The following is a 25,557-nucleotide window of genomic DNA, read 5'->3' as shown; positions in this document are numbered from 1 at the left end:
GTATTTGAAGAATTCTTGTTTTAAGATTGCTAGATTCAGAGGTGTAAGTAATTAAAAACCAATGCTGCTTCCCTTTTTGTTGTTGTTGTTGTTTCCTTTAATATGATGAGCCCCAAGAGCTTCTGTAGTCATTAAAAATAAAATGCTTGTGCAAAGCTTGTCCCCCTAAGCCTTTTTGAGTGTGGCTTCCATGCATATAAACCAGGATGCCTTTGTTAAGTGGGGTAAGCCTATTAAAATGATTGGGTTCAGTGTTTCATAATCTCACAGAGATGTGTGTGAGGCAAGTGGTTTTCCCTGGAATTGAGTATGAAATAGAAGTTGCTTGCAGAAATATCTCATCACTATTTGCTGATTTTATGAGGAGGAAATAATGATCTCCATAGCCTCCAGTCGAGATTTCCAGTTAGGGTGTCACTAGAAAATCTGCTTGTGTGAACACCTGACTGCAGGACTGTTAAGCTACCAAGCAGAGCCTCTTGCCTGGGTTGGGACAAGAGGTGACATTTCCTTCCTGCCAGCAGGGTGGTGGTACAGCAATAGCAGAGAGGCTTGTCTGTCCTCTGGAGAGCCACACATCAGAATGAGTGATGGCCTGGGGGTGTCCGTGAAATAGTATTCACATGGTAAGTGAAAATAGACCTTGCATGAAAGGAGTACTAGAGCTTGGTGCAATTGGCTGCCTGAACAAAGTGTGCTTGTTTATTTGCCCAGGTTGAGCAGCAATGAAAGTTGCACCTACAGGGCGTGAGTGCTTGATGTTTTAATGAGGTAGAAGCTCCTGTGATTTTCCTAAATGTGTCCCTTGTTCTGAAATTGATAGAGTAAAAAGATATTCCAACCATAATCAAGTTGATATTATGAAAAGAATAACCCCAAGCTGTGGGGTACCGTTAGTGGTTGAGTTTCTGCCAAAGGTGTTTCTCGCTTTCATTTACACCGCAGAACAGAATGGCTTTTGCTGACTGGCCCAGAATAGGCCAAGTGTAAATATCAAAAGTGAATTTTACACAGTTTGCTTCCTTCCCCTATCTTGAACCGGCAGAAATTGGGAGCTGTAAATAATTGAAGCTGAGACTCATCCAGTGTTAGAGACACATATGAATTTTAATAAAAAGTCAAGGGCAGTTTAGTATGTGTCTGGCCACTGACAAACGGATCCACCCTCTATATCTTGGCTCAGAATAACATTGTGTCGTTTTTCATTATGAGATTCTTGGCTTCCGAAAATGACCGTCTTTATTTAGATTAAGGACCCTTTTAGAGTCGGTATAATAACGTATGGTTTCATACATAAATGGCACCATAATTTATTTCACTATTATTCTTCTCTGTCAGAGTTTTGAATGTTTTGTTAATTAAGGGGGAAAGAAAACAGTATCTCCCTCTCTGGTCAACCTAGTTGTCTTGTTGTTAATAATTGTCTTAAAAACAAAACAGAAGAAGCATAGTAGCTTGTCAGTAATAGCCAGTTAGTGAATTAAAACTTGTGAACTTTGTGGCTGTGCATTCACAGGGGAACTGCTAGAATCCATTTATTCTGGGTTACCCGTTAGGAAATCAGTCTTCTTCTGGTGTGTGCCCAATCTCTATCACCACCCACACTTGGATTATGAATATTCAGGTGGTTCCCCCACCTTTACAAACTGATGAGATCTTTTCCACCTTCAGATTTTTCTGTGATCTAAATGAAAATTCCTGAAGAACGAATGCTTTCTGTAAATAAGATATACCTAAACATGAGCCCCGTGCCCGGAAGAGGGGCATCTCCAGAAGCCGTGTTCATTATAGACCCTGCAGGTTGCCTCCTGTGCGTGGCTGCAGGACCCGGCTGCTGTCCCTGCTGTTTCCAAGTCTCCATTTTTCTGCTCTGGCCTCTTTGCTTTGCTCCTCAGGTTTCCCGTGTGCTGAGGTAGAATGCTGCCAAGTTGTCCATAGAGATCACAATTCTTTGGGCTGCTAATGAAACCTCAAAAACAAACTGATCTCAAAATGTGTGTGTAGTTCAGGTGCATAATTAGGGAGCTACCTCATCACCTTGGATTCTCCTGGGATACAAATATACAGTGTCTTCAAGTATCATTCTTTCTGATACATTCTTTTCAGCCTTTAGGCTGTTAAATATATTAATATTGAGGAAGGGAAGCATCATTATATTCTTTTTTATTTTTGTTGAAAAATCAGATATACAGAGCAGAGACAGAGAGGAAGATCTTCCATCCTTTGATTCACTCCCCAAGGACCACAATGGCTGGAGCTGCACCAATCCAAACCAAGGAGCCTGGAGCCTCTTACAGGTCACCCACATGGGAGGGTACAGGGTCTGAAAGCTTTAGGCCACCCTTGATTGCTTTCCTAGACCACAAGCAAGGAGCTAGATGGGAACTGGGATCACCGGGATTAGAACCAGTGTCTATGCAGGATCCCGGCACATGTGAAATGAACTTTAGCCACTAGGTTACTGCACTGGGCCCACATCATTATATTCTTAAATTGCGTCTATGAAGTACATGAAATTTGTTCTTATTAATAAAAATAAAAATAAAATATCTATGTTCATAATATAGACATAGAAAAGTTAATAGGATTAGTTTTTTAGGGGAAGTACAGTTTCCAAAAACTGATAGCACATGACCCTGGTAGGGGAATTAAAATTGTTTTTGTAGCACTTTGTGGTGGTGTTTTTAATATTTCTGTTTCGTCCCGTCCTTGATGAGTTTTTGGGTTTCAACATCAGTTATATTTGTTTCATTGTTGTTTTCAGTAATATAAAAGCAAAGCTTTGAAGTAGTTTTGTTTTCCCTTGATGAGTCCTCTGGGAACACACACAGCACATATCCACACAGAGACTGGTTTTTTCTTTTTTTTTTTTTTTGGTTGTGTGTTTTTTTTTAAGATTTATTCATTTTATTACAGCCAGATATACACAGAGGAGGAGAGACAGAGGAAGATCTTCCATCTGATGATTCACTCCCCAAGTGAGCCGCAACGAGCATGTACGCGTCAATCCGATGCTGGGAACCAGGAACCTCCTCCAGGTCTCCCACACGGGTGCAGGGTCCCAATGCATTGGGCCGTCCTCAACTGCTTTCCCAGGCCACAAGCAGGGAGCTGGATGGGAAGTGGAGCTGCCGGGATTAGAACCTGCGCCCATATGGGATCCTGGGGCTTTCAAGGCAAGGACTTTAGCTGCTAGGCCACTATGCCGGGCCCGAGACTGGTTTTTTTCAAAGCAAGCATAGAGCTAAATGCAGGAACGCAGGAGTCACAGTTCGTATGGCTCATGGTGCTTGCTCTTGCGTGATTACTGACTTTGAGACGTTTTTCTGGCCTAGCTGGTATGTCCACTGTTGTTTATACATGAACGTAGCATCCCAGATCCTAGAGGAATATGCTGTGTATTCCCACATTATTCTTTCATGGAAATATTATACCATTGATGTAGAAATTCCTCTTCAGTGTATTTGTTTATCCTGCTAAAATTGTCTATGGAAACAAACATGCCTAAATTCTCAGATACTTAGAACGTTCGGACACTTCCTTGGCTGTACCAGGAGGGAGGACCGTTACCTGCTGGCCTTCAGATCAGCGTGTAAGCCCCTTCTGAAGAGTCAAACGTTCTCCACACTCACAGGAAAATGGCAGAAACCTAGGCAGCCATTTGTTCTCAACTTTCACTTTTAGAACTCCTTTTTGAACCTATGCGTGCCACACTTAAATTATAATCTCCCATTTATTTCCCGTGTGTATAACTTCCTTATCTTCATGGAATCTATTTTGCAAATATTGTCAATCCAGGAAAAGTATGATTGCAATTTTGGTTGCCCCAGTTTAGAGCTGTCATTTTAACATTGAAGAACTATAGTAATATGCTTTGTGTTGTTATTAAAAATAACAGTAATTACTTCAGTAATTTTTAAACACCAACAGTAATTGCACAGGACTTTTGCGTTTCAATGTTTGATTTCACAGCACTCTTCAGAAACGTGAGTTCATGAAATGAACTTCCTTGGGTCTCCCTTTGGGGTGGTAAGGGCCCAAACACGTGGGCCATATTCTGCTTTTCCTAGGCCAATGGCAGGGAACTGTGAAGTGGAGCATCCAGGACTCAGAACTGGCCTCCGTATGGGGTGCTGCCCTTGCAGGTGGCTGCCTTACCCGTTATGCCTCAACACCAACTGCTTCTCACCCAATTCTTTAGTAACATAGTGTTACGCTTTAGTTTATTCTTGAGAGTTTTCAGTCTTAAGTCCCATATTCCAGATCGAATTATTAAATATAAACTTTGACTTTTCCAGTATATTCTCTAGATTCAGATTATCATTTTGGCCCTCCTAAAGAATAATATTGGTGCTAGCATTGTGGCATAGTGGGTAAATTCACCATTTGTGATGCCGGTATTCCATATGGACATGTGTTCAAGTCCTGGTTGCTGCACTTGTAATGCAACTTCCTGCAAAGGCACCTGGGAAAACAGCAGAAGATGGCCCAAGTGCTTGGACCCATTTACCCATTTGTGAGACCCCAATGAAGCTTCTGGATCCTGGCTTCAGTCCCAGCCCTGACCACTGAGGCACTTTGGGGAGTGAAACAGTGGATGGCAGATCGATTTCTCTCTCTCTAACTCTACCTTTCAAAGAAATAAAATAATAAATCTTTTTTTTTTAAATCATGTTGCTGATGGTTTGGGTTCTTCATGTGGCTGAGTATTTTTTCCTTCCATAGCTCTTTCATGGGTAAGATGACAGGAAAAGAACAGGGAGCTGAGAAAGTGCATGATAACACAGTGAGCATTTGTGTGTGTGGGGGGGTGTACTGTTTTGGGGTTTTTTTTTGTGTTTTTTTTAATAGTGTTTGGCTTTATATTGTGCCTTTAGATAAGGCTATGTTAATTCCTTGCAGTTGAGTGAAGTAGACAGGATTTTAAGTTCTGTTAGCTTACCGCTCCTGCAGACACATACTGTGTGTACATAGGTAGCCCTGTGTGTAACTGTGAACCGAAGTATGTAGAACCGGTAAGTCTAGAGAGGCTGCTTGGCCACAAAAATCTCAAAAACCAACTGTAGCTTTATACTCCAAGGAGGACTGAGGCCCTTGCCTCTGGACCAAACCTGAACTTGAACCTCTGATTCTTTACATTGCATGATGAATTTAATCATGCAGAGAAAAATGTACGTAAGTCATTTTGGGGAAAAAATATCATTTTCCCTTAAAACTTGGTCATTCAGGTGAAGCTGTTCATCCTGGATTTACTTTACTCTGGTTCTCACTCATCCTGATCATGCTAGTCCTTGCAGACCTGTGGGGAAGTGCCCACCTGGCTAATTGGAAGGCAGCCTTGGAGAATCTATACTGGTCACATGAATAGTAAACAGAAAAAGAAACACTGTATAGGGAATAAACACTTGCATAGTTTCTTCAAAACCTACAATGAGAATTCCAACCCTGGTACCATGGTCTGTTTATAACCTAGGCTTTGTTTTCACTGCCTTGCCCCCTGAAGAGTGGAGCTGGAGGAAAGGAGGACAGAGAACCAATGCCTAGGGTGGGTGAGGAAAGAAGAATGCAGAAACCTTCTGTTTCCAATAAAGAGTTGCAGCAAAGACGATTGTCTTGCTCCAGGGAAACAGTGTCACACAGTCACTTCCCAGTGAACCATACTCAGACCAAAAAGAACATGGTGACACCATTTGTAAGAGGTTGCGTATTAGGTTGTACAAGCTGCTAAACTACGTGAAAGTGAAGGCAGTGACAGTATACCATTAGTCATTGTGTTCTGAACATAACACCTAGCACATGATGAGAAAAGCGCAGTGGGTTGAATTAATGGAGACTATGACAAGATAGAACCGTGTTAATTATGTGATAATAAAGTAGTTTATGGTAATAGTAATAAAAGCTAAACTGAATCTGGGAAAAAAAGTTGAAACCCATGCACATGAGGGGTTTTCAAAAAATTCATGCTGTTTAGTATGAGAAACTGTGGGCTGCAAGTTTTATCAAACAAACTTTAATTCCATTTTCCAAAGACTTTCTAAAGTTTTCTCATATTTATAGGTCTTTTGTCTTAATGAAAAGACCTGATTGTTCTTTAACTTAGCACCCTTTTAAGCATTTGATTGAGGAACTGAAAGTGAGTTCTTGAGCAAATCATAAAAATCTCCTTTCCAAAAGGCATCACTCCCCTCAAAAGGGGAAGTTCGTTTTTCTCTTTCAGTTTCTTTTTGTGCGATCTTTGCTTGAATTGTGCTGTACTTGACAGTTCCATGGTTTCAACCCGTGTCTTCCAGTGCCTCAAACTTACATAACTCTACACTTGTCAGTTTCTCTGACTTGACAGGTGCTGCCTGCAAGGATCTCATTGGCACATATTTGGCTGCAGAACAGTCAGAGGTGATCGTTTCTGGATTCTGTATTTAGACAATGTAATGAGAGTTATCCAGAAACTAATAGCCAAGGGGAGAGGTGTATTACACCAATCCAGGCACCCTGGTATTGGCCATGGCATTGATTTCTCTGAAGCTCACCATCTACTGTAGTCAGACTTTAGTGAGTTCAGCTCTTAGCTTCCAGAAAGAAAGAGATTACTAGGTCTACAGTGTAAGAAAAGTTTCTGATTTTGACCTGGTATGAAGTAAAGCATTTCTGAATATTGGCTAAAGCTGCTTTTAGAGCCATGACTTGTGCTTAATTTTCCCAAGAAACCTACTTTTTATTTTAATTGTTCTGGTTGACCCATCACATTTAAGTCATACTACAGGGGTCTCTCCTCACTCTCTCCTAAAATTAGATAGATTTTTAATTTTGAATTTAATTTCTCTTCTCTGGTTTTTCTGACAGGTTATACATATGCTAATAGAAAATAGGCTTATTATTTGAAGCAGAGCTGCTTGTCACCGAAGCTTCATTAACACCGTTATCACCGCCTGACATTTATCTTATAATTTTCTAGAGCTGACTGTTGTGTCTCCATGGAAACCCAAATTGCAATTGAAACAAGTATGATAATAAAGGCATCCACCAAGATTGACAGCATGCAAAGCCTGGTTACGTTTGTTTATAGTTCCTTCAATAGCTATAGCTAGAGACAGAGAATGAGCACTTGGGATGTTTAAAATTAACTCTCTCCTGTCACAGGTCATGTCTGATTGTGCTTATATGGCCAGTTTCCCATAACACCCATTCTAGTTTTACTAATGAGGACACTCATTTTTACTGGAATCATCTCAAGGCATTATGAATATTGGATATAAAATTAACTGTGATCTCACTTGGATTCAGAAGGAAATTATTCCTGGATGAAATGTGAAATGTGAAGTGTGTATTACTCCTTCAACTCTTCAACTGGCAGCCCGTGGTGCCTGAATTTTTTTTTTTTTTTTTTTTTTTTTTTTTTTGAGTGAGGGAAGCAACCTTGGAATTGTACTGTTTTGCAGTTGAGGAACCTGCGCCCTTTCATGACTTCACATCAGCTTGGTTGGTGCCTGAAAGGAAGAGTCATGAACCTGGAGTGGGTCCAGGGTGAATTAATCTGAAATTAATTTGATTCTGAAAGACTCCATCTGGCTGTGTTTGGGAAAGGCCGTTAGACAGATATACAAATACATGATCATCTGTATTCATTGTGCCAGATGTAGTGTCAAAAAATGAAGAAACAGCTTCAAAAAATCAGCTGTGGGGAATTTTCATGTAATGATACTCAACCTCTTAGAATAACAGCTATTATACTTTAGCACATAATCCTATTTTTATTCTTATTTATTTAGAGGGTTAGGTCTGTGGGTGTGTATTTTAGGAAATAAGAAAATTAAATGTCAGTGCCTGTTTTCACTGAAGATTTAAGATGCTAAATGGAATTTATGACACTCTGAGAGGGAGGAAGACCTACAGATTTCCAAGCCAAAATGTGATATTTGCTATTGATTCCATCTGAAGATTTAATTTAGAGATTTGAAATCTAGCAAAGTTGCAGTGTTATTTGGACCTTCCCTTTTTTACATGGCTTTATAGCATAACAAAAGTACCCTATTTGTATCATAGGAAAATGAGCAGGTAAGATGACATACACAGAATTCTTAGTAAGCAGTGTTCTTTTCTGCTACCTTTGCAAATTTCTTTAAGCAGACCATCAGAGACAAATGTTTTGCTCTGCTGTCTAGGAATTTACTGGCATCACTATAGAGCATGTGATTACCTTTTCTGTTTAGACAGAAAGATTCTAGAAAATGCATGGTTAGTGCTTTTAATGCTATAGTAGTCATCTGTGTGGGACCTTATACTTTCAACTTTTAAGTCTCCAATGTTATGCTTGGTGATAAACTGGCGAGAGAGTTTACTTCAGGGCATTCACTTGGGCAAAGCAAGCTCCTAAAAGGAACTGTTCATCGTTCCCCATGTTCACTCTCCGTTTCCCTAGTTTCTCCTAGTCAAAGAATCAAAATTGTAACAAGTAGGTAAAAATAGAGCAGACCACTTACTAAAAAATTAACCCAAATAAAACTAAAGGGTTTAGGAAAAAAATCAATCAGTGCATTTAATTACAACAAATTAGAAAGTACTACTGAGGTGTTAGAATGAGAAGTAGCATCTCGATTCATCCCTCAAGAACAAGACAATCTGAGATTAAATTTGCAGTGTCATTGAAAGTTTCTCCTTTAAGGCACCAATTCTCTTTTACTCTCTTATTTGGAAGGGATTCTGCTTATGGTGAAATTACACACTTCCTGTCCTTCTTAAGTAGATTTTTTGAAGCATAACGTGACCTTTAGATCAGACAAGATCATCATTATACCAATTAGTTCTTCTGCGGTGCTGCTGACCTTGGTGACTGCTGGAGAACACACGGCAACCCTGTTATGAGCAGGCTCTTAACTGAAGTTGTTGCACATTCTACCGTCCGTCATCTGTCACTGTAGAGGCCCACCCTCTTGATTGCTACTTTAGTCTCCTGTGGTTATAAAAAGCCAACATAAACTAAGTACTCTTGGAGTGAGGGATTATAAGTCATAAGCATCAAGGAGGGAACTTTGTAACATTACATTTCTTTTTGGATGCTCCAAAGTCATATTAAAAATTCTGTTGCAGATGTTTCACCAGTGTAAGAGCGTAGAGAAATGAACAGAAGAAAGACATATGAACTTAAGAAATTATCAGTCTGCAGGAATAATGCTTTGTTCACAGATACATTGTTTCCTAATCTAAATCATCACGAATATGACATAATTAGTTCTCCTTTACCGTCAACTTCTGATTTTTCCAGATGAGTGAAATTAGTCATTTACAGTGCATTTGTATCAACCCTCATGCTCTGGCAGCATTCATTATGATGACATTCAACTTCAGTTGTGTTCCTTGATTACACATCATTTATGACCAAGAAAAAGGATACCAAAAGCAGGTGGAGACTAGTCTGAGATTAAATTTTTGCATTGATAGATGATGAAATGAATAATGAATAGGCAGAGAATCAATATTTAACAGAAAGGTAGATAGAGTTCTGAATGCCAGGCAGGCACAAAGGTCAGCAAAGCCTTTCTCCTTTAGTCCCAAGTAGGAAAGGCCACTGTGGATGGTTCTGCAACAAGTTAGGCACAACATGATGATAGTCAGAATTAGGACAGTGGCTAAGCAGGAGCAAGTGGATCCAGCAGCCATTTAGATAAAAATAGGCCTGACATTGTGGCTCGTTGGTGGTAGATGTATTGCCTCTTAAGACTGAAATATAGCACTAGAAGGAATACCATGGTTCTTTACAACAATGGTGGTAAATTGTGTAACAAGTAATTTAATCTTAACAACTTTCGAGACTTTTTGCTGTATTAAAGCTATTCTTTCAAAAAGAAACATCTGTATTGAGGCTATATTGAAACAGTTCAAAGCACTCGGCTCACCTTGCGCACTTTCTTATTAGTAGCCCTGCAGTTAACATTCATTACCTCCTCATTTTTCTCAGTTTTAACAAAGTCCTTCAGATGTGGTAGAGAGGTGGCACATGTGGCCTAGCATGCTGGTCCTCCACCTGCAGCACAGGTATCGTATATGGGAATGGGTTTGAGTCCCAGCTGCTCCACTTCCAATCCATCTGCCTGCTAATGGCCTGAGAAAACTGTGGAGGATGGCTTAAGGCCCTGAACCCCTGACCCTACCCCTGCACTCAGAGCCAGGAGCTTCTAGAAGAAGCTCTGAGCTTCAGACCAGTATAGCTCTGGCTATTGCCACCATTTGGGGACTGAGCAAGTGGATGCAAGGTCTCTTTCTCTGCCTCTTCCTCCCTCTTTATTATTCAGTCAAGTAAGACAAATAAGTCTTCTTTAAAAATATATGATAAGATTATTCCTGACTTTGCTTTCCTCTAGAAGGTCAGTTCTACACAGGCCATCTTTACCCTGTTACTACTTGTTATATCATCAACACCTTGAACGATGCCTGGATTGTTTAAGTCATACCCTAAGTATGTATTGAATTGCTTTGGTCATCCCTGTCATCCAGACTCAGTTTCACCAGGTCTCTGGTTAATTGTAAGTTTGGAGATGACAGCCTGTAATCAGCCTGCATCAGGTAGATGTTCTGTGTGAGACATCATTCCTGTTCTCAGATTGTTGAGTGGGGAGGAGAGGGCGAGAATGTGGTTGAATCAGGAAGAGCCATGGAGAAGTTAAACATGAAACCTAAGTAGAGGGGATTAATTTTAGATATGCTGAGTTTGAGGTGATGCTAGTTTGTTCTGTCAGATTAGAGTTGGATGGTCAGGACCAGGGATGTTACCTTCATGGTGCTGTAGTGAATGCTAGGAATATTTGAGAATGTGTAACCTCTCCATAGGCTTTAGCACAGATGCAAGAGACTGAACAACAGGCTGTCGGGATGTGGCCTTGCAAACATGGGGGTGTGGGGTGTTCATTTTCCTCCTATGGGGTCAGAAGTGTGTGTCCCACCATCCCAGCCAAGGGCCTGGGCCAGCACATCCTCTCTCAGTGGTTCACCAGGCCTCAAGCCCTTAAGGCTTGTATTGCATGCTGGGTGGAACAGAAGAGGCGCGCCTTGGGTTGCATTCTCCTAGCTTCAGACCTCTCGTTAGAATCGCCTTTTTCTTTCTGTATCCAGCTTTTTGTTGTTTGTTTCAGTCACACTGCCAACTAAGTTAAGTGGTACAGCTTATCGTCCTTTTAGCTTTGGTTATTTTTTTCTTAGGATCCCTTTTAAGCACTGAGATAATGTAGTATGATGTGGAGAACTGGCCAGTTCCCCGAGCTGCAGTAGTTACTTGTTTCTGCCTTAACACAGGCCTTGACATGTTTCTCAACCTGTGCTATAGGCTTTACATGTTAGGTTTCAGTTTTATGTGTGTGTGTGTGTGTGTGTCTGTCTGCCTGTCTGTCTCTTCTGGTTGCCTGTGAGCAGCTTAGGGGCATAAGTTACATATTTTTCACCTCTCTTTCAAACCTAGTGCCCTGTCTGACACAAAATAGATTGTCAGTAACTAAAACAAGGAAACAGAAGGACTCTGTGTAAAAATAAACCTGAGATGTACTTTTAAAGTTCCCCAAGGAGAAAAGTCTACTTGAACCGCCCGTGTTTATGTAGAGACCAGAGGGTGTTGGGAATCCACCCTGCCTACCTAAATATTTTCACCAGTGGCAAAAGTAGGAGTGACCTTGCCTCAGTAAGCTCAGCAGCTACCAGCTGGTCTGCAAGGACCCAGGCTTCTGTCCTTGTGCTTGGCCCTCTTGGGGCACAGTCCTTATTTTCCTCACTTGCTGCTAGACTGTGGATGGGCACCAAGGGGTCATTTTGTTACGGATTTACTATTTGGTTTGAGAGGTGTAGACACATAGGAATTTCCCCCCACATTTGTCTTCATTTTAATAGTGGCTTGCATTTCAGATCCTGGATACTCAAATCTTGCTTATCATCCAGAAGAGCCATTTTCAGTTACTTGCACACAGCAAGTAGGCAAAATCAGCAGCAGTTAGGGTTGGCAAGTAAGCCAGACTGGGACAGCGCCCCCGCTCTCCCCTTCCCCCCGTCCATTGCCAAAGCATTGCTCTTCTGTAAAGTGGGGGGAAGTACTACTTGCCTTGGCCAGCCTTTGGGAAGAGGACTCATCAGTGTGAGCCCCTCAGGCACTTTATAAACTGCTTTGCGATTATTATTTCCTTCTTGTGATTCCTAAAACACCTACCTCTCCCTGTGCAAATGCCTCTTGCTCTGCCCTGAAGTTCACAGAACTATTTCTGATAAATCACTGGAGAAAATTAGTTGGCTGGACGGGGTCTATCTATAGCCAATGCCTGGCTGCCTTCCCAGTGAGGGTGATTGTTTGCTCAGCCATCAGGTACCCCCTGGCTGCCTCTGCATTTGCTTCTTTGTGGGAGTTTTCCAGCTTTCTGCTTTTTACTAGCAGTCAAATTGAGATAAGGTAATAAGGTTTCCCTTTTACTTGCCGAGTCCAGATGCCCGGGTTCTTTGACCTTTCCTGCAGGAACACTCCCCTAGGAGTCCTGGTTGCCTTTTTACATTGTCAAGCAATCCTACAACACACAGATCTCCAACCAAATGTAAGCCCGCGTTAATATGTGTAATGCAGCCAAGTGTCTGTTACACATGATCTTTTCCCCATTGCCTATGAATGAAAGTAACGTCCTGTCAATTCCTACATTTTTGGCCCTCGTTTTGTGAAGGCACACAGAACTTGGCGTCTTGTTTGGGTGTGCACATTTTGGAAACTTCCTTCAGAAAAGCTCAAGCTGATTTATTTAAATTTTGAGCCTCTGGAAGACTTTACCTCTTCACATACTAAGGATATTACTTGCTCCATTTAATCTGTGAGGATTCTCTAGCCAATATACAACGTCTGGCCTCACACATTTGGGATCTCATTCTGTAAATGGTGTAGCTGTGACTCAAAAGGTTTTGTTGTACAAGATGAACGGTAACAGTACCTTCCAGAAAAACACCAGAGCATTGTTGCTTTCACATCTGATTGGTAATGCAGACAATACCCAGAGAATTCTGTTTCCCAGACTTTCTCAGCAGTTCATAATCCACCTATAGCTAAGATAAGTGGTAACTGTGTCATACCAATGGCAAACTGCATCCTGTTGAAAGGCAGTTATAGAAGGTAAGCGGTACCTCAGAAGTGGCACATTTACAAAGGGAAATGCAGTTCCCAGAACTGGAGACAGGACTGCAACAGATTTTGCTTCCTCAAGTGTGGGGCTGTGCTGAGAGCAGAGCAGACCATGGGCTCTGGAGGGGTCAGCGGGGCTGACTGAGTTTCTGATGTGGTCTCCAGAGTGTACTAGGGACTGAGCTGACACATAGGCCCCAGGTGTCACAATGCCAGGCTGTGGCCAAGAGCATTCTCTTCTTAATGAGCAACACCCAAATGGGTAATGTGGAGGATTGTTTTTTTAATGAATTTCATGCCCATCCTGTTGTCCGCCAGAGGCACCAGGCCCGTCGCCAGGTTCTTTCTGCTTTTCCCTTTTGCAGCTCAGTCTTGGACAGTTTCCTGTGATAACCAAACAAACTATTCCTTTCTGTGCTGTTGTTTAACTAATAGTGATATGAAGTACAAATGTACTTGGGAGCCTCGGAGATTAAATTGGACCCAGAAAGGGGCATCACACTAAGGTTGCAGGCGGCTAGTCGTATTATCTAAATTACTTTTTCTCATGAGTCGATCTCTGGGTTCCAACCATAACCACAGAATTACAAAATTTAAGAGCCAGATGGGAACGAATCTTTTCTTTGTTTCCCAAGTGAGGAAACTGAGGTACAGAGTAGCTATTGGATCTGCTTGAGATCCCACAGTTACACTGATGCTGAGCCAAAGCAGCTAAATCCTGCTGCTCCTCGTCCATCATTCTGCTTTGGGTGCCTCAGACACCAGTGCCTCTTCCAGACCCAGGAGCCTATGTTTCTATAGATGACTTTCTAGGAAATTATGTTTAATCAGTGTCTTAGATGGTGTGCCCAATGGCCACCCCAAAATAAACAATCTTTTTAAAAATTTTCTTTGATTTGTTTTCAGGTATATTTATACCTAAATCTACTGAAATAAATTGAAGTTAAATAAAGTTAAAGATCCAATGCCGCATTTGCGTTTAGTTATATCTCAAGTCCTCAGGAGCCAAGTGCAGTAAGTATGACCACATTGGATTGAGCAAAAGCAGAACATGTCAGTCATGGCCCAGAGTTAGACAGTATTGCTGTAGGTCATTCCTTACAGCAACAACACCCAAAAAAGAAAAAAAAGAAAATGTAAACATGATAAGACCATTGGGGGAAAAAAGTAAAAATATTCCAAGACAAGGTATTTTTTTTTTACAGCTTTTGATTTAGAATATATTCTGAAAGTGGCATTTATGTTGTTTTTTTCAACAGATAGTTAGATACTTGGTGGCATTTTTTATTTATTTGAGAGGCAGATAGATGGAAACTGATAGAAAGAAGTACCAGTTTGCATCACTCCCCAAATGCCCGCAGTGGCCAGAGTTAAAGCCCAGAGGCTAGAACTAAATCTACATTTTGCATATAAGTAGCAGGAACTCTATTACCAGATCCATTACCACTACTTCCCAGGGTCTGTATTAGCAAGAAGCCAGAGGCAGGAACTGGAGCTGGTATCAAGCCCGGCTGCCGCACTGTGGGATGTAACCTTGTAAACACCTGCAGCAGCATTTCTCATTGCCACTCGTAACTTTGTTGTTCTTCCTTTTTTTATAGATAAAGAAAAATACAACATACAAAAGCAAATTGTCCAAGGAAGAACTTGAAAGAAACTAATGCTCACAAGTTTTGTTTCCATTCTCCAAAAGGAGGCTTAGAAATTACTTGACAAAAGTGACCTTATAAATGTTTGCTCTCTTGGAATTAATAATAATGTACAAAGTCAATTTTTTAATAGTAATCTTGATTGCTTAAAGGAATCTCAGGCGATACAAAATACTCCCTGTTGATCTAGTTCTTTTTACTCGAAAATAGAGTAGGGAAGTAGGTCAGTGCTTTGCTAAAAGCAAAAGTAAGCACTCTGATTTTTTTCCCCAGACATCATTACATTTTTGTCTTGGCTGTAAGACTGTTGCCACCAGTGCCTGCTGGCTTCATCACTATCTGATTTGTGGTTCGGTTCCATATGGCATTTGTCCTAGAGGAGCCCTATAGTTGGCTTCTTCCCAAGGGCAAAAGCAGAGTTGGCAGTCAGGATCTTGTTGTAGTTTGCAGGCAAGGTGACAACAGAGAAGCATGTGCCTGTGTCCACGGCCTGCATGTGGACACTAGGGCCACAGGAAACATCAACCTGAAGAAATCCATTCATGGAAGAATAAACAAGGACAAGCTGCTACTTAGGTCTTATTGTAATCACATTCTGTAGATACCTTAGGGTGTGACATTGGAAAAGTCAATTTACCTCTGTGACTCTCAGGTTCTTGGTCTTCACAATGGAGATGATGATTCCCACGGGAACTGTTACAATATTGAATGTCAAGCATTTGACAATGATTTCTGGCAAAACATAGGTTCTTGATATCATTTGAATTTTAATCTAAATTGTTGTGCTGTGAAAGGTATTACACTGGGTGCTTAGGATAGTTAGGGAGTGAAGAGAAGTGACACAGTCTAATTAGCTAAGCACAAGATTAGATTCTTTCAAAGGGAGGGTCTTAGTGAAGATCCTGCTAGGATTTATGGTATTTGTTCTGTGATTACTTCTCTCTGAACAACCTATGGTTCTCTGTGGTCTCTGGCAAGTAACCCTACATTGACCACATAAATGGATAACTGGAAGTGCCAGGAGCTGTAGTCAGAAATTGCCCACAAGTCCGCACTGCAATTAAGCATCAGCCAGGCTAAAAACTGAGAGTCCAAACAAGGAAGAGTTTCCTGGATTTTAACTCAGCTGACCGATGTGGTGCTCTTCCATCAGGATTCAAAATGTGGGCTTCAGCAAGAGTAGGGTGGTTGGTGCAATAGAAACCCCTGTTTTGTGTAGGAGCTTTGGATCAGAAAGTGTGACAATGATGGTGGTGTTTTTTACCTGGATGACATCCAGACAACAGGGAATTTACTAAAGGCTAGGGTTTTTGTGCTCCTAGCACTTGCTACAGGTCTTTGAAGTGTTGTTTGCAAAATGGCGCAGGTAGTTAGGAAAGGCTGTAGATGTGGGTGTGAGGCTATGTATGTTTCAGTGCAACTGTGGAAACAGAGAGGTAAGGAATCTAGAAATGGAAACACTCTATGTGATTATTGAGAAATTTTGGGTAACAAAGATACCATAAAGGACTCTTCAGTTCTGCTCTTTGTACCACCTTTGCCATGTAGGGACAGTGTATGTGTATTATTTTTTTTTTATTCCTACCTCTTATTAGCACTTTGATTTCAAGGACCCAATAGAACTTGCTCTTGGCTTTCTCTTCCCATTGATGTGCATGAGCTGTCCCCTTCACCCAAAGACAGAATACAAAGAGTTGGCCACACAATAAATTAGAAATACTTCTTTTCCTTTGAAGCCCAATGAACCTACATTTGAATTTCAGCTCTGTAAATTGCAATTTATTAAATTTATCAAAGAAATGAACTTATTTCTTTAAATTTTGGCATCTGGAAAATATTTTGTTACAGTATTGTTTAAAGGATTGGAAATGTAGAGCAGTCAGCATAGTATCTGTTGTGTACATGTTCACTGAAACATACATGTTACTGAATTGATCACAGACTTCACACACATCACAAACACAAAGGGATTAACAGCAAAAATTGCTGATATAGAGCATGTACCATGTGTCACATCTGATAGTAAGTACAAGACAGTGAGTTGGAGTCTGCTGTACCCATTTCACAGATGGAATGATCTGAGGCCCAGAGAGACACAGATAGGAAGTGGTGGTGTAGCCCCTACACTGCCTCAGGTTAAGAAGTCTCCAGGTGTCTGTGAAGGATAGCTAATATAGAGGAATTAGAAGTTTGCAGTCACCCATATAAAGGCCAGAGGTGTATGGCTTAAGTCTTCTCACAGGAGTTTTTCTCCGTTTATCCACCTTGAATTTATTTTCTGAGAGAGAGTAGAAGGCTTCTCCATTTTGAGAAATATTGACGAATGTTTGCAGTGGAATTCTGGGAGTTTCGATGTCAGTATGAGTGCACTGCTCCCTACCTCTCGCAGGTGTAGTAACTGTGCTCTGTAATAAAGATGCAGAAAAAGGCCCCATTTTTGAACTTCCGCTTTCTGTTAGCTGAGATCTGTGGCAACACCTTCCTCTTTTCATTCTAGCTGATTGTCAACAGCAGTAACCACGAGTCCTTCCTGTCCCAGAAATAAGTCTTGCTACACTCTCAGCTCTCACCATGCTGCCAACGTACGAGGCTCCCTCATCCCCCCCTTGCAGCAGTCATGGCTTCACAGGGTTAAAGTGTTTATTGAATTTTCAGAATGATTGGTACAAAAGCATAGGTGTGTAAGAATAAGATAAAGGGTTCCACTCTAATGTAAACAGCCATTATGTTGCACCTAAATTGTTGAAGGAATATTTTGTACTCAATATTTTATTCGGCAGAACATTTTTTGGTAACAACAAGGTTGATTAGAAAAAGCTCTGAAAGTGCTTCAAGTTAGACAGTCTGATTGTTTATCTCAATGATAAAAAACAAAGTGGTAGAATAAGGGGATAACAAGGTGTAGAAATTGAAGCCAGAACCTAGGGAAGAATATTTGACATTGTGTTCTTTTGGGGATTAAACATAACTCAGGTTTCTCCTTTTGGGCTTTTAACCATTAGATGTCATTGGAGCTTTACTGCTTGTTTGCAGGAGCTCAGGGCTAGCTTAGATCCATAGCTGACTGAAGGTGATCTGGTGTTCTTTTTTTGATTGTTTTAAGCAAGTAAGGAGCTCTACTTAAGATCTTTGGGTACCTTATTGCCACCCTGGGCTTCCATGAAATCACTCCTACCATTTGCCACTTAGTTGTCCCCTTTTCCACCTACTCTGCTTTTTTTGGCTAGGGAGTGGTCAGAAACAAAGTTGTGCATGTCCTGTATCTGCCTTGCACTAGTTCAGACGCAGAGGAACAGGCGCAGGGGCACGGCATTGCAAGCGAGTGCCTCTCAGAAGCCTTCAGCCTTGTCAGTGGACAGAGTGGCTAGGTTTAGGATGTGTTTGGAGGGGAGAATATGAAGAGCGTGTGTGGAGTTGACTCTGTTTACTCCAGCTCCCGTGGGGGATCCATGTGAATGTCCTCATTGGATGACATCATGGTGTCTCGGATCACAGGCTCTCAGCAGGTGTTATGGGTGTTTGGGGGAAAAGAACATGAAGAAAGACTGATTTGCAAAAGCCTTCAGTTTTGCTCTTTATCAACCCCAAATATTTACTGAAGTTAGGGAAAGAAAACGGCGGGCTTCTTTTTTTTTCCTCTCCCAAACGTGTGATTGTTTAGAACTCAAGTGCAACATCTGGAAGTCAGATATACAGAGAGCAATTTATGAAGTGTGAAAGAATTGAAATATTCAGTGTCCTTTAGTGGGAACTCAACTTTCTGGGAGTGGATTCTAACCCTAAACACCCCCCCCCCCCCCCCCAGGCACAAAGCAGGCAATTCTGAGATTGCCTTTGCCTCTCTGAATTAAACCCTTTGTTCCTGGGTCCCACAAACAATGTGCTTTTTAAAGGGAGCCCCCCTCCCAGCTCTGGCCCTTTTCTCCAGCGTGGGCAGCCAATCAGCTGCGCAGAGCTGCATAGCTAGAGCTCTTTCCATTCTGAGCAGCAACAACGTACTAATTTGATGCACACATGGATGGCTCGCGCACTCTGCGAATTCATCACCAGCATCTTGCATTAGTCATCTGACGGACTGCCAAGTGTTTCATTTTCCTTCCATGTGACTTTATTATTACCACCTCTCTCCTGTCTTCCAAAAAAGGGCGGGGAAGGGGGAAGAGAGAAATTGAGAAGAAATCCAGCCCTAGCCTTTCTTTGCCAGAGATAGCTTAGCCAGCGTAGGGCTGATAACGTCGTCAGCGCCGCCGCCAGTGCCTTGATGGCAGCCTCGCAGAGCGAGACCTGCACTTAACTTGCAGCTGCCTCGCAAGCCCGGGTTTGGAGATGTCCACGCCCCGGGTGACAGCCGGCGGGGCGCTGCCCTGTGCTCCGGCTGTGATGCTCAACAGCGGCATGCAGTGAAAGCCTCTCCGCCCGCCGGCGGCCGCTGAGCAACAACCTTCAATGGTGCCTCTGCTTTGTTTTAGTTCATCACATTTCTGCGAATCATTAGGCACTTTCCCCCACCCCGTGCTCCTCTTCTTCCTCCTTCCGCCTCCCCCCCCCCCACTATTTTTTTTCTTCCTGTCCCTCACCCTGCTGCCCTAACTCTGGCTCCCGGTTCCGTTTTTGACAGTAACGGCACAGCCAACAAGATGAACGGAGCTTTGGATCACTCAGACCAGCCAGACCCAGATGCCATTAAGATGTTTGTCGGACAGATCCCCAGGTCATGGTCAGAAAAGGAGCTGAAAGAACTTTTTGAGCCTTACGGAGCCGTCTACCAGATCAACGTCCTCCGGGACCGGAGTCAGAACCCTCCCCAGAGTAAAGGTACAGACCGCATGGGGCGTGGGGGGCGGGGGGCTGAGGGGACACTCAGGTGACCAGGTGGGGGTCCTGGGGGCTCCGCAGCGCAGAGCGGGCAGCGGGAAGGAGGGAGGGCGGGCTTGCCGGCGGGGAGCGGCTGGGGCTGTGGCAGCTCCTCTGGGCTCCTCCCCGAGGCGGCCTCGCTGCTGCCCGCTGGGACAGGTGGAACCGGAGCGAGCGAGGGCCAGAGCGCAGCCTGCGCCTCTGTGCTGGCGCGTGATGGCTCCCCGGAGGTCACTTTCGAGGCGGCTGCTGGGCGGGGCGGCTGCCCCTGAGGAACAGTGTTTCTCAGCCGTGTGTGTGTGTGTGTGTGTGTGTGTGTGTGTGTGTGTGTGTAGCTAACTCTTTCTATTGCTACCCTCCCATGATTGCCAATGTAATGACAATTGTATTTCACTTTTCTGTAGCCTGTGGGGACCTGGCAATGCCTTATGAAACTGTTTAGTGTGATGTTGGTGTGAGGAAGAAAAGGCTCACTTTCAGAGAGCCGTGTCTCTCCTGGGGAGGTGGGGAGCCTGGGTAGGGGTCATTAAGAAAAGTGTGCCTTTCGGAGCCAGAGAATAGCGCCCTAGTGGCCTGAAGTAGTTAACACACCTTCAGAAAGCTTGAGGTTTACGCCCTTATCAGTGGTAAGATTCAAGTGTGCAGTCTGGTGGCTGTTAGTGCCTCCATTTTAAGATGATAATGATGGGAGCGGAGGTAGCAGTTATTAAAATAGAGGCCAAAAAACCATCGTACCTGGTTGGCACTTTTGCCTATTGGAGTTCTACTTTACAGGCTCTGATTTAAAAACATCTCTTCTGGCTGCTACCACTTGGCCTCTGTCATTTTAAACGTCTCGCTTCAGTAATTTTGCTCTTTCTATGTTTTTGATCTCCATCTCTCTGCTCAAGACTTGTCTGTCGTGGTGTGGGCCTCACGGTTCCTCGTTCTGTGTGTCTTGATGTCCCCCCAAACCCCCGCTGGCCTGTTTTGCATTATTTCTATGTTACTTCTCCTGACAACTCTGAAGAGCTCGTTGTGGTTTGCCTTATACCTACACTTCTCTTGGGCACATGAACGTTGGCTGATACTTCTCACTGAGCCTTTTCTGGTTGGCAAGGTGTAACGGTGGAACTAGACGATCCTAGAAGACAGGTGTCACTCGGATGTGTTTGGTCATCTCTTAGTCCCTTTAGTCACTGAGTTCTGACAGGACTTTGCAGAGGAATATAAGTCTGTCGCCTTTAAATTACATTCCTAAGACTCCAGCCTTCTGTCTCAAAGCCAAAACACCAAATTGTTTTTGAGAAAACATAGAATTCTGTTGCCACAAACTTGACTGTTCCATAGTTTAAAAGGTTTTTTTTTTAATCTAAAAACCAATAGAATTTACTTTATAATTACTTGCCTACTCATTTCTCAAATAAAGTATACTGGAGTTGGTTTTAAGACTTACCCTCTCACAGTGCTGAAGTAAGGAAAGATGGTATGATGTGTAGGAACAGAACTGAAGAGTCACCAGGACCAGGCCTGCAGCACGTGGAGTGGCACCCAGCAGGAACTAGGACAGAGGGAGTGAACTGTGCTTTTGAGAAATAACCACACTTTGTCCTTGACTAGGAAAACTTGACTCTGAATTTTGGTTTGTCAGCATTTTTTTCGAAATGATCTCTGACAAAATGACCACAGTTCATTTATCGTGATGATGCCTGGTTACTTTCATTTTATTTGAATATGCATGTCTGACCTTGGCCAAAAAAATGCCCTTTTCTCAGTCAAGTAATTACATTTTGTATGTGGTCTAATTTTTTCCCCATTTTCTCTGTTTTCCCCCATATCTTTCTTTGAACATCTTCACCAGATTATTCTTATATTAGAGACTATGCTTTTTTTTTAAACTGCCATTCATTAGGTCCTGTAGCTAATTTTGTGAATATACTTTGTGAAAGCCCATAGTAAATGAGAAAAATAGCTGGTTTGAGCACATGGCCCAGTGTTACAAAATTTGTATATGTTCTTATTTTGTCCTTGCTAAAAATCATGAACATACAAGGTACTCATCACATTTTAAAGGTGAGGAAACTGAGACCCCCTAAAATGTTTTTAAATGTAGCCCAGTTTACCCAGATAATGGGTGACAAAGTGGAGCTTTGAACACAGTTCATGTATCATCATGTGCAACACCAGTTTACCGCTCAGTGAGATGAGACCACAAACACCCTCTGACCTGTTCCATTTCAGGGCTTGGGTCAGAGCTCTTCTCCTTTACATAAGTGTCCCCCAGCTGAAAGGAAGAAAATATGCCCTTGAAGACCAAAGTTGATTTCATTTCTATCTTTGTGTTTAGTTTCTATACTCATGGGTTTAGACTGTACATCAGTCCTACTCATGGTATCATGGGATAGGAGTTACAGATGAAATCATTCAAATCTTACCTTTGGAAATACAGGTCAATTCCCATTATTGTGAACTCCAAGTCTCACATCAAATATTGCTTGAAGTATGTGGGCTGTCAGCCAAAGCTTGAAAGGATTTTTGTTATACAGACATCTCTGTTGTAAAGGTATTTGTTGTGATGGGATTTGAGCTGTATAATGACATTCCTCTCAGAGGATTACAGCCGTTAGCTGCTTACATACAGAGAGAAGCCACCACATTCTTTATTTTGATTTACATGTATGCCATGAATTATTTGTCTGCTCCTATGTAAAATAGCACCCCAAATTTATGGGGATGCTGACTGTCAGCACAGTACAATTATGTTTTCACAGGACTCATGTCAGAAACTAGCTTTATTGGAGGCTATTTCTAAATGGAGTTTACCGTACCTAAGTAGAGCCTTTAGAGTGGCCTTAAGTCATCGCTTTTCCAGCATTGATGTTTCTAAGTCAATCCATTACCTAATCCGGGTGGGTTTGAGTTTTCTGTTTTACATTCTGTTGAGTCTTGAGACACAAAAACTTGTCCTATTTTAAAATCATTTTTTAAGAGGTAGAGTCTGATCTACCTGTTTCTTCTCCCTGTAGATGTATGTATTCACCAAGCAGGCCTAGGGATAACTCTAAATGAGCTATCCCATCTAACATGACTTGGGAAGGACATGTTTTATTCATTGGTTATTCACTGAGTGTGGTTAGTGAGGAATATCACGTGGTAATTAGGAACGTGGTTTCTGAAATCAGACATTTCTAAATTCAATTTCTAATTCTACTTCCTTGATATTGGTTTTAGGGGTATATTACTCAATGTCATCTGAAAGTGGTGACCGTCTTTATAAGGTTTCTGAGCTAATCTAGTACTGCTTTGCACAGAACTACAAAATTATAGGAACTTGTTATCATGTCAACTGTTGTCACAGTATTCACTGTCTCTAAGAACTTAAAATCGAATGGAGCCAGGACCCGGCGGCGTGGCCTAGCGGCTAAAGCCTTGAAAAGCCCCGGAATCCCATATGGGCGCCGGTTCTAATCCCGGCAGCTCCACTTCCCACCCAGCTCCCTGCTTGTGGCCTAGGAAAGCAGTCGAGGACGGCCCAAAGCTTTGGGACCCTGCACCCGCGTGGGAGACCAGGAAGAGGTTTCTGGTCCCGGCATCGGATTGACGCGTACATGCCCGTTGCGGCTCACTTGGGGAGTGAACCATCGGACAGAAGGAATATCTTTCTCTCTGTCTCTCCTCCTCTCTGTATATCCAGCTTTCCAATAATAATAATAAAATCTTTAAAAAAAAAATCGAATGGAGCCAGTAATGTAAGTTCACAAGCAACTATAATGTAGAAGAGCGCAAGTTAAGAGTAAGAAAAAAAAATAGCATGGAATTCAGAGAAGTATTAAGTAACTCACAGCTTTCAAAATATAGGTAAAGATGTCACTGTTACTCAAATTTTGAAAACGCTAATAGGATTTCTGTAAAGAGATGCTGAACATTACAAGTAAATGGACTGACTTGGTTTAGTCATTCAGCTAAAAGAGTACAATGTGAGTGCTGGGACTGAATTCTTCCAGAGTTCAGAGAAAATGTGAAATATGTGAAATGAAAGGAAAGAAGGGAAGTCCAGTGAAGCCTGGAACCATAGACTAAGCCCAGCTCGCACAGGACCGTAACTCTGAGGCTAAAATATTTGGATGTCTTTGTTAAACATCAAGGGTCTAGGAAGGATATGTAAGCAGAAATAACTAGCACAGTATCTTGAATTGTGTTATAAGGATGTTGTCTTCCATGGAAATGGAGGGGACGGGGGGGGGTGAGGGTAAGGCTTGATGACAACCCCCCTGAGCGACTTTGCCTTAGCAGAGAAACAGGAAAGAGATCATAAATGGCGGGGATGGAGGAGTACTAGTATGTTAAGTTTTGATTGTGCTAAGTGTGTGGTGCCACAGAGAAGTCAGGAAGGATACAAGCGGAAAGGGACCAGGGGGTGGGGAGGGGAACGCTGGATTCAGTGATGGGAAGATTTGGTAGCATCTCATAACAAGGGTGGAAGGAAACTACCTAGAGTGTTCATGTGGGATAGTGAATGTAGACTCCCCTTTCTAGTGCTCTAGTCATTAAAAAAAGATGACTTACCACATGTAGCTCTTTCCCTTCCTTTTTTTTAAGGATTTGTAATGTTTACTTTTTATTTACTTGAAAGGCAAAATGAGGGAGAGACAGCAATATCTTCAATCCACTGGCTCATTCCCAAAATACCTTCAACAGCTAGGGCTGGATCAGGCCAAAGACAGGAAGCAGGAGCTCTTTATCTGGATCTCACACATGGGATCGTAGGGACCGAAGCACTTGAGCCGTCATCTGCTGCTTCCCAAGGAATGCGAAGCAGGACTAGATTCTGGGCACTCTGATCTAGGATGTAGTGGGTAACACATTAGCGTGTTCTATCATAGTGCTGCTGTCCTTCCTCCTCTCTCTTAACACCTCCACCCCCACCCACCAGCCAAACAAATGATTAAAAAAGGAGAGAGAGAGAGAGAGAAGAGCGAAATAAATATCAGAAAGTGTAGGGTAGACCTGAATCAGGGTATTGGGTAAAAAAAGAAAAGCAGAAAAAAATGCTGAAGAGTACATGGGAACACTGTTAAGATGATTCACTTGAAATAGCAGAGTAGTTAGGAAACAGCATAAAATTTCAGTGTGATACATGGAACCAGGAGATATTTAATAAAGATGCCTTCAGTTTTCTCAGTAGATGGTACATTTCTAGGAAGGCTGATCAAAGACCTTCATAGACTGGAAAGGTTTTAAAATGACTACTCTGGAAAATCCAGTAGGGGAAAGAATAGCAGAACTATTGGAGAACTGGAAAGACCCAATTAAAATTAGATTGTTTCACTTGAGAGTAGGCTCTGGTGATTCTGGTTCCAGATTGTCTGACTGTGAGTGAGTAGAGAAACAGAAGAAAAGAAAAACTAGACTTGAAGGTGCTCAGGGCAGAGAAGACAGGTCAGGAAGGGCAGCAGATGTGTTGAAATGCTGTCCTTGAGGTTTAAAGTGAAGTTCAAAGTGGGGGTAACTAGTCTGGGGGAGAGATTTGTTGTTAGAGATTGAGGTACAGTGGAAGTAGCAGCAGGTATGGGGATGGTGTTCAAATGAAAACAAATTTGGAACCTACAAGTGGTAGGTACAATATGCTCCTTAGATAATCACTCCCTTAATATTTTGGTTAATAAAAAATATAATCAATAGCCATAACTCACAGAAGACCCATACTCTGTAAGGAATGCTGTTTCATGTTGGTTTTAATTGGCTAAACATTGTTGCTTTGATTTTACTAAGTGACAAAGTTAAAAATCATTTAACCTTTGAGATTGGAAGAGAGGAATGGAACCTTGACCCCAAGTTAAAGCTTTGTTGGTTATATTTTACTGTCTCTCTTTTGGCATCTTCTCAGCCAGAAGACACAGACAAGGGAAGTGGCTTGTTGGCTGTCACTGTGTAGCACAGCCCAAA

At 42.2% G+C, this 25,557-nt stretch overlaps 1 protein-coding gene across 17 annotated transcripts in view; it reads left to right on the top strand.

Moving 5' to 3' along the window:
* CELF2 (CUGBP Elav-like family member 2) overlaps positions 1-25,557 on the top strand; it is a 557,307-nt gene that overhangs the window by 355,979 nt on the left and 175,771 nt on the right. For 16 of the 17 annotated variants that reach the window (XM_058669492.1, XM_058669491.1, XM_058669481.1 and 13 more), the window contains one exon: positions 19,397-19,593. In XM_058669492.1, the coding sequence (XP_058525475.1) occupies positions 19,397-19,593 (197 nt within the window). Of the gene's footprint in view, positions 1-18,993; positions 19,228-19,396; positions 19,594-25,557 lie in introns of those variants that run through there. The other variant, XM_058669489.1, reaches the window with a different exon arrangement.

Source organism: Ochotona princeps, chromosome 10, assembly GCF_030435755.1.
Source record: "Ochotona princeps isolate mOchPri1 chromosome 10, mOchPri1.hap1, whole genome shotgun sequence".
Taxonomy (NCBI): domain Eukaryota; kingdom Metazoa; phylum Chordata; class Mammalia; order Lagomorpha; family Ochotonidae; genus Ochotona; species Ochotona princeps.
The sequence above is the reverse complement of the archived record's forward strand: the minus strand, read 5'-3'. Positions and strand labels throughout refer to the sequence as shown.